The sequence below is a fragment of the Trichechus manatus genome, unplaced genomic scaffold (genome assembly GCF_000243295.1).
Source record: "Trichechus manatus latirostris isolate Lorelei unplaced genomic scaffold, TriManLat1.0 scaffold00068, whole genome shotgun sequence".
In the NCBI taxonomy this organism is placed as follows: Eukaryota; Metazoa; Chordata; class Mammalia; order Sirenia; family Trichechidae; genus Trichechus; species Trichechus manatus.
Window position 1 is genome coordinate 5,599,086 of NW_004444004.1, and position 11,770 is coordinate 5,610,855.

At 37.9% G+C, this 11,770-nt stretch overlaps 1 protein-coding gene across 1 annotated transcript in view; it reads left to right on the top strand.

The window, feature by feature from the left end:
* The window catches only part of ALG13 (ALG13 UDP-N-acetylglucosaminyltransferase subunit), an 83,880-nt gene extending 76,648 nt beyond the window's left edge, over positions 1-7,232 (top strand). The window contains exon 28 of the mRNA XM_023734476.1: positions 6,397-7,232. Within this exon, the coding sequence (XP_023590244.1) occupies positions 6,397-6,659 (263 nt within the window). The 3' untranslated portion in view covers positions 6,660-7,232. The remainder of the gene's footprint in view (positions 1-6,396) is intronic.
* Positions 7,233-11,770: the final 4,538 nt, after the last annotated feature.

Sequence of the window (11,770 nt, forward strand, 5' to 3'; positions counted from 1 at the left end):
TACCTGGTATAAATCCCACTTGATCATGGTGAATTATTTTTTTGATATGTTGCTGAATTCTATTGGCTAGAATTTTGTTGAGGATTTTTGTGTCAATGTTCATGAGGGATATTGGTCTATAATTTTCTTTTTTTGTGGTGTCTTTACCTGGTTTCGGTGTCAGGGTTATGCTGGCTTCATAGAATGAGTTTGGGAGTATTCCATCCTTTTCTGAAATACCTTTAGTAGTAGTGGTGTTAACTCTTCTCTGAAAGTTGGGTAGAGTTCTCTAGTGAAGCCATCCGGGCCAGGGCTTTTTTTTGTTGGGAGTTTTTTAACTACGTTTCCAATCTCTTCTTTTGTTATGCGTTTATTTAGTTGTTCTACCTCTGTTTGTGTTAGTATAGGTGGGTAGTGAGTTTCTAGAAATTTGTCCATTTCCTCTAGGTTTTCCAATTCGTTAGAGTACAGTTTTTCATAGTATTCTGTTACGATTGTTTTAATTTCAGTTGGGTCTGTTGTGATATCACCCATCTCATTTCTTACACGGCTTATTTGCTTGCTCTCCTGTTTTTTGTTTGTCAGTTTGGCCAGTGGTTTATCAATTTTGTTGATGTTTTCAAAGAAGCAGCTTTTGGTCTTGTTATTGCTTTCATTTGTTTTTCTGTTCTCTATTTCATTTAATTCTGCTCTAAATCTTATTATTTCCTTTCTTCTGGTGCTTGAGGGCTGGCTTCTTTTGCTGCTCTCTTTCTACTTGTTCCAGTCCTTGGGTTAATGTTTTGATTATGGCCCTTTCTTTTTGGATGCGTGCATTCATTGCTATAAACTGACCTCTGAGCACTGCTTTTGCTGTGTCCCAAAGGTTCTGGTAGGATGTGTTTTCATTCTCGTTTGATTCTATGAATTTATTTATTCCATCATTAATTTCTTCTGTAACCCAGTAGTTTTTGAGCAAGATGTTGTTCAGTTTCCATGTGTTTGATTTTTATTCCTTGCTTTTTCTGTTGTTGATTTCTGCTTTTCTGGCTTTATCGTCAGAAAAGATGCTTTGTAATATTTCGATGCTTTGGATTTCGTTAAGGCTTGCTTTATGGCCTAATACGTGGTCTATTTTGGAGAATGTTCCATGTACGCTGGAAAAGAAAGTATAATTGACTTCTGTTGGGTGGAGTGTTCGGTATATGTCTATGAGATCAAGTTGGTTGATTGTAACATTTAGCTCTTCTGTGTCTTTGTTGAGCTGCTTTCTGGATGTTCTGTCTTTCACCAAAAGTGGAGCTGTCTATCTCTCTTTTCACTGCTGTTAGAGTTTGTTGTATGTATTTTGGAGCCCTGTCATTGGGTACATAAATATTTATTATGGTTATGTCCTCCTAGTGTATTGACCCTTTAATCATTATATAGTGTCCTTCCTTATCCTTTGTGGTGGATTTTACTTTAAAGTCTATTTTGTCAGAGATTAGTATTGCCACTCCTGCTCTTTTTTGAGTGTTGTTTGCCTGATATATTTTTGTCCATCCTTTGCGTTTTAGTTTGTGTCTTTAAGTGTAAGGTGTGTCTCTTGTAGGCAGCATATAGACGGATTGTGCTTTTTTATCTGTTCTGCTACTGTCTGTCTCTTTATTGGTGCATTTAGTCCATTTACATTCATTGTAATTATTGATAGGTATGAGTTTAGTGCTGTAATTTTGATGTCTTTTTTTGTGTGTTGTTGACAGTTTCTTTGTTCCTCTTAATTTTCTGTGCTGAGTCGTTTTTCTATATGTATTTTCTTTTCATATTTTTCATTGTTGTTGATTTTGTGTTTACTGAGTCTTTACGTTTTTCTAGTTTTTTATTTTGACTTGTAGGATTGTTAGTTTTCTTTGTGGTTAGCTTAATATTTACCCTATTTTTCTAAGTTTATACCAGTCTTTTATTTCTTTATATTGCCTTGACTTCCTCTCTATATGCAAAATCTATGTCTGAATTTTTTAAGTCTGTCTTTTTTGTTTTAATGTTGTCATCTTTTACATATTGATATCTGTTTCCCTATTTTCAGTGTTTTAGCTTTGATTTATTTTTGTGATTTCCCTATCTGGGTCGATATCTGGTTGCTCTGTCCTGTGTTCTAGTCTTTCGTTGTCATCTGATGTTACTGATTTTCTAACCAGAGGACTCTCTGTAGTATTTCTTGTAATTTTGGTTTTGTTTTTGCAAATTCCCTAAGCTTCTGTTTATCTGGAAATGCCCTAATTTCGCCGTCATATTTGAGAGACAGTTTTGCTGGATATATAATTCTTGCCTGGCAGTTTTTTCCTTCAAGGCTTTATATATGTCATCCCATTGCCTTCTTGCCTGCATGGTTTCTACTGAGTAGTCCCAGCTCATTCTTATTGACTCTCCTTTGTAGGTGGCTTTTCGTTTATCCCTAGCCGCTCTTAAAGTTCTCTCTTTATCTTTGGTTTTGCTAAGTTTGATTATAATATGTCTTGGTGACTTTCTTTTGGGATCTACCTTATGTGGGGTTTAGTGAGCATCTTGGAGAGATATCTTGTCATCTTTGACGATATCAGGGAAGTTTTCTGCCAACAGTTCTTCAACAATTCTCTCTATATTTTCTGTTATCCCCCCCCTGTTCTGGTACTGCAGTCACTCGTAGGTTATTCCTCTTGTTAGAGTCCCACATAATTCTTAGGGTTTCTTCATTTTTTTAAATCCTTTTATCTGATTTTTCCTCAACCAAGTTTGTGTCAAGTGCTTCACGTTCAATCTCACTAATTTTGACTTCCATTGCCTCAATTCTGCTCCTGTGACTTTCTGTTGAGTTGTCTAATTCTGAAATTTATTGTTAATGTTTTGGATTTCTCATTGATATCTCTCTGTGGATTCTTGCAGCCTGTTAAATTTGTCATTATGCTCTTCTCTTATCTTTTTAATTTTCTCTATTGTGTGTTCTGCGTTTTGCTTAATTTCTTGAAGAGTTCTGTATATTAATCTTTTGTATTCTGCCTCTGGTAATTCCAAGAAATTTTCCTCCTCTGGAAAATTTCTCAATTCTTTATTTTGGGAGCTTGCTGAAGGCATCATGGATTCCCTCTTTATGTGATTTGATATTGACTTGTATAATAAGTTATTATATTTATTTATTTTAAGTTTCCTTACTGTGTCCTAGCTTCTCACTTTGTTTTTATATGCCCAAATAGGCTGCTCGTATGAGCTAGTTTGATTATTGGCACCTTTGAAGCTCTAATGTCCTGTCACCAGGTGGTTAGATCTGTTACTAGGTATGTGAGCTCAGGAGTCTACCTACTACTCCTGTATGGATTCAGCTAAGGTGCCCAGGTAGATAGCCCCCAAGTGTGTGGCGTAGGCTCTCACTTACAGTTCTAGACAGGCATGGGTGATTGGTGTAGGCACAGGCTTCTGGCTGCAGCAGGGTGACACACTCTGAGGAAGACAAAGGGCTGACGGCCACCACCAGGTGTCCAGGAGGAAGGCATATCCCTGTTCCCTAGAGCGCGTAGGTGGGTGGGTTTTGCAGTTGGAGTATGAGCACCTAATGCTATTGGATGTAAGGACTGGGGGGCACCTCTTATTCAAGGGAGCCTATCGCAGGTGGCTGGGTTGTGGGGGTGGAGCCACCAGTCCGCAGGCCCTTAATTTGTGCAGGTGAAGACCCTGCTTAATGGGCAGACAGAGTAGTGTCAAATGTCAAGAACCTGCCACTTCACAGCTGAAACAGTTGAAGTTAGACTTCCGGTATGTACCCTGTTGTACTGCGGTAATGAGGGCCTACGCTGTTGAGATGGACCCACACAAGTCTATGTAGGGGGAAAAGCTCTCAGAGTACGTGGATCCCTAATGCCTGTGCCTAGGTAAAGGAGCTGTGTCTACCCTGGGTTCCTGGTTTAGGGGAGCTGGCAGTTTATTTTTTCCCGTTTGTTAATTTGTTCAGTCTCCAAGGCAGGGAGAATGCCTCCGGGTGTGTGACGGATCCTACTTCCGGCCCAGGCTACTCGGCAATTGCTGAAGTTGGTTTGGGACCCAGTGCAGACCAGGGAGCGGGGAGGTATATGGGAGTGAGGTTTTTCCCTAAGGGGGTTGTTTTTGATCTGCGTGGTAAGCCGTACGCAAGTACTTACCTTTCACTGATCCAGGGCTGCTTCTCACTGGTTCTGGGTGGCCGTGTAGACTCTCTGGTGCTGGGTCTCTCCTGGTGCAGAAAACGTGCCTCCCAAGCACCGCTGCTTGCCTGCCTTACCGCTAACCCCCGAGCTGATCAGGCCTGGAGGGCTCAGGCTCTCTCTGGGTCAGGTCTGGCAGTTCCTTGCTGCTTCCAAACCGTCTCTCCCTCCCCCAGCCACTCAGTCCAGTTCCTCAACTCTGCCTTTGATATACAGGGCTCCCAGATTTCCATTAATAATCGATTCAGTTGTTTTTTCGGATCTTCGTTGTAAGAGGGTCCACCGGAAGCGTGTGACTACTCCGCCATCTTCTCCCCGCCCCTAATGTGCCTATTTTTAAATGAACTGATAAAATATTTTAAAATTTGTTTCATTTCTAATCTGGTAAATGTTGTTAGATATAACCCACATAAGCAAATGCTATTTGGAGTCCTTAATTCAAGAGTGTTGAACGATCCTGAGACCAAAAGTTTCAGAACCACTGTGCGGTACCATAGGATGGTTTTTCTGTCTCTGAGTTTACTAGTGTAAAACAGATCAAGAGGCATTTTGGGGTATTTAGCATAGGATCCTTGGACTACCTTTCTTAGAAACAGCATGAGGTAGAGGAAATGATGTGGGCTAACTTAAGCAAATCTGGTTTACATTCCAGCAGTGGTACTTGATGGTTGCATTATTGGCTAAGTTACTTAACCTGTCTAAGCCTGATTTTCTGTAAAATGGAGGAATACCTGATTTCCCAGGTTATAAGAACTAAATGAGTCCAAGTGTATAAGTATACAGTGCCTGATGTATATTGGATCCCTGATGGCATAGTGGTTAAGAGCTTGGCTGCTAACCAAAAGGTCAGGAGTTCATATTCACCAGTCACTCCTTGGAAACCCTCTGAGGCAGTTCTTCTCTGTCCTTTAGGGTTGCTATGAGTCAGAATTGACTCAGTGACAACGGGTTGGGTGTGTTTTTTTTAAAATGTGTATTAAGAATTCTGTTTCCTTTCTCTCTCCCCTTCCCTTCTTTAAGCATATTAGCAGTTTTGAAATGTTAGCATTATAGTCTTATCCCTAGTGTGGTAGTGTGATGTGGCCTATGCTAGGAAAAATTAAAATGTCAACCTTTATTGAATTTTCATACTTTTATAGAGCTATTTTTAATTGTAGGTAGACCATCAGACAGTGGCAATTTTAATTTCACAGAATGAGGTGATCTGAGTTATCCAAAGTAATGATGTATTCCTTTCCATCTAATATTTATAGTCACTATAGCAAGCAAGGAGCCCTGGTGGCGCAGTGGTTAAGAGTTTGGCTGCGAACCAAAAGGTCGGCAGTTCAAATTCACCAGCTGCTCCTTGGAAACCCTATGGGGCAGTTCTACTCTGTCCTGTAGGGTTGCTATGAGTCAGAGTTGACTCGACGGCAGTGAGTATAGTGAGCAAGGTCAGAAGAGCATCTTGTCACTGAAACTGACTTGTGATAGCCAAAGTATTATAAAGTTAAAATGATAGTAGAATCTTAATGACGTTAGGTAGATGACACTTCAGTACTTGGTCTTTTAGAATGTTCTTCACTATGGACCAGACTGGATAGACATCTGAATTTTTAATTGTTATAGTGGTACAAGGAAACCTTGGTGGTGTAATGGTTAAGTGCTATGGCTGCTAACCAAAAGATTTGCAGTTTGAATCCACCTTGGAAACTTGGAATCCTCCGTGGAAACTCTATGGGGCAGTTCTGCTCTGTCCTATAGAGTCGCTATGAGTCGGAATCGACTCAATGGCAACGGTGTTTTTTTTTTTTTATGGGTTTTACAGTGGTACAAAATGGTTATTTGGATAATAAGTGTTATACTGGAAAGCTGTTGGATAACTTACTTGTGATCAGTTCTTTTAACAGTTTGAGATTGACTCCAGACATTCTGTAGAATGTTTATTTATGTATTTAGCACATTGGTACCTAAATCATCCCGGAAAGATAGCTATCTGTAGGTAAAATACATATGGCACATAACATATATATTTAAATGTATTTTTTTTAATTAGAAATTTTCATATCTTTTGGTAGGCTGTTTTTGTCACTGTTCATATCTAAAGTGCTCCTGCTGCAGTTGCTATGATCTTCTATATAGTCAATGATTAATTTCGTTTTCATCTGTAAGAATATCCATTTATGTTGCACAGTTCTGTTTTAATGAATTTTTATGTATTAAAGTATGTACTATATTTAAATTATACTTTATGGATTCTTTATTTCAGGTACTTTTCCTAATGCTGACCCTGCGTCTATCCCTCATGGAGCAGTATATTACCCAGTAATATCAGATCCCTATGGGCAGCCACCTTTGCCGGGTTTTGATTCCTGTCTGCCTTTTGTGCCAGATTATCCCTGTGTTGCCCCCTGGCATCCAGTTGGTGCAACATATGGTAGTTCTCAAGTTCATGGTGCTATGAATCCTGGGCCTGTTGGCTATATTGCTTCACCTCCTTCAGCTTCTCATTACGTACCCCAGAATATGTAAGAGTCAGCAGTATGAAGTATTCTTGCACTGCCATTTTGGTTACTGTTTTGGTTTTTAAAGTGTTTTATGTTAGTGTTTAAGTGATTTAGGTAGTTAGAGTGGTTACTATTGTATCTGCCTTTAAGATTGTTTTATCTTTTGATTTAACTTAGTGCTTTAAAATAAGAAATGTTACTTTTTGTTGTGAAAAAAGAAATTGAGATGGATGTACAACTTGTCCCATCATTGTATTCAGCTGTTTATCTGCCAGCCAGCTTGTCAGCTTTGTATTAGCTGATGGTACCATTTGATAAAAGGAATAAATCATATGAACTATTTCCTTGGTTCAGAAATCACACATATTAAACCATGCTAAATTGGAATAACTTTATTGTTTTCTAGAAAATAAAACAACAAAACCAAGAACCTTTGGTTCTCGATGACTAACATTATATGAGAGTGTTCTTCAGGTTTCCTAAGAATTATCTAAACTGAGTTGTATATGGTATTAATCAGTTTTGAACGCACATGGTGCTCTGCTTTAGATTTATCCCATATGCTGTTGTTTATTATTGGATTTATGTAACTGTTTTACTGCACAGTATTGAATTGGTATCCTTTGCACAGTTAGCAGTAAATAAAAATTAGCATTTAAAATTACTGAAATGACTATTTTCTTTTTTCCCTTTTTTATGGCGACAAAGAGTACCAGACATTTGATTCAATATTTTTTTTAATTCCTTAGCACTTTGGTTGTGAACGAATGTAAATTTATAACATGAACTGGTGGGGAATAGTTGCAGGGCTACTTCCAATAGTATTTAATCTCAAGTCATCACAATGCATACTACTGTATGTAGTTCTTTTCCTTTGAGTATGTTCATTTCTAAGTTGTGTATCTGTTATTTGAAAAAAAAATCTGTAAACCCCCTTTTGGAACTTCATACTTACTTTCTCATTGTCTTGTACTTTAAATAGTTATCATATCTGGCTGCAACTTGTGTTTTTAGTCTCACTTTGTATCTCTCAAGGTTGATTTATCACTGACTTTCTGCGATACATATTTCATCAGCTTTTTTGCCTTCTCTCATCTACCTGAAGACCACAAGATCTTACGTATTCATCAGTTCTTCTGTAAGGGGTAATTCATTATGAATGATTTGCTGTACCTCACCTGATAAGCAGCTATTTAAAAAGTGTTTGGTTGTCACAAAACCAAACTACAGTGAAACCTGTGAGAGCCGGAACTCAATGGGACTGCCTTGTTTTTCTGGGTCTTGCAAGTTTTCCACCTTTGACAGGGTATAGTCTTACCGCTTTTCTACTGCTTGTTTTAGTGGAAAATAGTTTTCCTTCTCTGACAGGTTTTTGCCTTACACAGATTCTAGTTTTTTCAGGTTTTACTGTGTTTATGTCATCTTCTTTAAAGATTATTTATGCTTGTGACTCAGATCTGTATTTCACCATCTTTGACTCTACCCCGGGTCAAGAGAATAATTTTGGGATATCAGGGCTTGAGTTGCTTGAACAGTTGAAAGTAGTGGAGTAGAATCCGTTATAAAAAAGATAGATTATCTTCAATGTACTATGCTAAAGATGATTGATATTCTCTTAAAGAGTTCCAAATAAACCAGTGTAATAGTTAAGGCTTCTGTTTAATAATAGACATGAAACAATTTTTTTTGCATCCTTAATCTTGAGAAGTCCTTGCTCTACAAGTTGTCATCTGACAACTTTAGTAAAGAAAGATGAATGACAGTGCACTGATCTTCATAACAACCCAACTGTATGTGTAGTAATGTTTTAGCTTTTCTGCTAACCTTCTGGGTTCTCAATTTGTGGAGCCTACAAATTATCTTATATTCTGAGTAAAGCTTTATTTTAATCAAGCTTAAAACCTTAGAGCAACCCTTCCCCAACATTTTTCAAATGTGTTGATTTCCTGAAGTATATATGATGTTAGTTGTTGTCAAGTCAGTTCTGACTCATGATCCTGTGTGTGCAGAGTAGAACTGTTCCATAGTATGTTCAAGGCTGTGACCTTTTGGAAGCAGATCACCAGGCCTGTCTTTCAGTGTACTTTTGGCTGGGGAACCACCAGCCGTTCAGCTAGCAGTCAAGTGCTTAACCGTTTGCGCCACCCATAGCCAGTGATTGTCCTGTATCTTCAACTGTCATTGGTTCATTAATTAGCTTCGAAGGGGTGCTTTAGAGGGTTGTAGAGTATCTTAAGAATACAGTTCTGGAATTTGGCTGAGTTTTGAAACAAGCATGTCTTCCTTAGGTTTCTAGTTAATTTGTTTGTATTCCAAACTTGTAGGCTGCTGCCTTGCCTTGGGTTCCATTACCAATTAACACAATTTAATGAGATGGTTGGTATTAACTTAAAAACCAGAAATCAAAGATGTATAGTAGATTGATCTAATTGTTACTGTCACCAGTGTTGAAATCGACAGTATTTATGGTCTGTTCACGTCACAAAAGTACAAGTCTACTTGTTTATGTATTACAATTAATCTTCCCTAAGAAATTATCAAGGAGAGTGACTTGACCCTTCTATATTTTAGGAGGTAAGGGTGACCTCTACTATTGCATAAGTTAGCTTCAGTCATTCTTAAGAGGCAGCTGTAGATAAAAAGGAAGTGGGTTTTTTTCCTTGATAATAAAAAACCCTAAGATTTACCATATCTAATCTACCTATGGAGCCCTGGTGGCACAGTGGTTAAGAGCTCAGCTGCTAGCCAAAAGGTCGGCAGTTCAAATCCACCAGCACTCCTTGGAAACCGTATGGGACAGTTCTACTCTGTCCTGTAGGATCACTGTGAGTCAGAATCGACTCGAGGGCAATGGGGTAATCTGCCTACAGCATAAACGTCCTAGTGGTAGACTTCTCTTTTTTACATATTTCTCTGTAGTTGCCCTGATATTGCAAGAGATATCCTGTCTGTCCTCTGCTCTTAACTAAATTTTCATCCATTTGGAATTGTTGGGGAAACCCAAAACACCAAACCCACTGCTGTAGAACTGCCCCATAGTGTTTCCAAGGCTGTAAATCTTTACGGAAGCAGACTGCCACATCTTTCTCCTGCAGAACTGGTTGTTGGGGAAGGAGATATAAAGGCAGAGTAGAACTGCTCCATAGGGTTTTTAAGGCTTTGACCTATCAGAAGCAGATTGCCAGGCCTTACTCCTGAGGTGCCTTTGGGTGAGTTTGAAAGGTAAGAAAGTTGGATAAGTTCCATAATAAGGAAAAATTAGAATTTATTTTTATGCTGTGTATATTTATTCTCCAAACTAATTGTGGCTTTCTGTCTTGATTAAAAGCAGATGAAAATACTGAGTCTGTTTTACTGTTGAAATTCAAGACTTGTAAATTTAAAACATTTTTCATTTCCTTGGAGCCTATAATCAAGGCATAACCTTTAAGTTAGCTTTGGAAATAAAAGTGTAAACAAACAAATCATGATATTTTTCTGTGAACACCAGACATTCAGAACTTAATTCAGATATAAATTACCATGAATAATGAAATAGTCCACTGGGGAGGGTGCAGCATGAACTTAATCTAGACTTTCTAAATCTGGGACAAATTTAGTCCCTTTTGCATGAAACCTCTTTGAAGCCTTTTATATTTGCATTAAGTACGATAGCTAAGAATTCAAGAGAACTAAAACTCTTTTATTTCGCATCCTACCTACAATGTTAAATTCCAGTAGGAGCAACTTAATTCAGATCACTTGTCTTTTAACTCACTATCCAAGACAGTTTCCCTTTTGTAATACTTTTTAGGGATGTATGGAGTGCCTATGTATGGGAGGAGATGTAGCTTTAGGAAAGGATGGATCTGAGTTTAGGTGACTACCTCCTGTGTGACTAAAACTGCTTTAGAGTGAGAAATCTGGCAATTGCTTCAAAACAATCCCAGGGCAGAGGGTGGTGGTATAGATAAAGAAGATTTGCTGCATGTTAATAACCATAGATTAATAACTGTTGCAACTTGGGTTCATTGTGGTATTCTGCTTTTGTTTGTTTTTGAAATTTTTCATAATAGTTAAGGGAAAACCGCTTTGGTAGCTGGACATCTGAAAAGGAGATACTTGCTTATGATGTTAGGAGTATGGGTTTTTAAAAAATTTTGCCTTGAATCTGGAAAGAATGAAATACGTAAAATTTTAGAGAGGCTGTTGCATAAAATTCATAGATAACTTGTTAAGATGTTGGTGGGGAGCATAGTGTATAGGAAATTGATTCTTGAAATTCTGTAATTTTCAAGAATATTTGTTAGCTACATGTAAAACTAATTTTATTAAACACATGACATTTATTTGTAGTTGAAAATAATTGAGGTGAGTGAGCCATTTCAGGCTTTACTGCTTCAGTAACTATTTCCCCTAATAATCACCACCACTTTTGAGTTTACTTTTTTTTTCCTTATAGCTGTCAGACTAGAGCTTGGAAACTAGGAAATTTCTGCCCGTTGAACAGCTGTTTTAATTTTTTCCTGGTAGGTGGCTCCTGCCATTGGCTAGACCTTTTGTGAAATGGGGGTGGGGGGGAGCGCTCAACTATATTGAGATTAAACAGAATTCTTTGAATTCAGACCAGTCAATAAATAAAAATATTAAGTTCTACTCTAGCCAAACATTACTGGTCAATAGTATTGATTTATTGGTATTATATGGGTACTCAGCCCCCTCACCTAGTAAGTAGCAAATCCTTTTCTTGCATACTTTATGGCTTTTTCCAAACTAAATAATAGAAGTTCTTCAAATTGTTGGCAGAGTTGTAGAAAAAAATTCTACTCTGGTAGCCAAGCCTAGTAAGTTACTTTTGAGTCGATTCCAACTCATGACAACCCTATGTGTTTCAGAGTAGAACTGTGCTCCATAGGGTTTTCAATGGATGTGACCCTTCAGCAGTAGATCACCAGGCCTAAAGTACTAGACTAAAGAAACTAATGTTTTATTTCTTTGCTGGTATATTAACTAGCTCAAACTGAAAATTTTTTATTTTAAAAAAGCTATTTTATATTGTTATTTTTCTAGTTTCAGCATTTGACTTTGTTTTAATTTTCTTACATTTCCTTTAGCTCTGCAGAAATAGCTTCCACTACCCAAGAAGTCCCCGCCCCC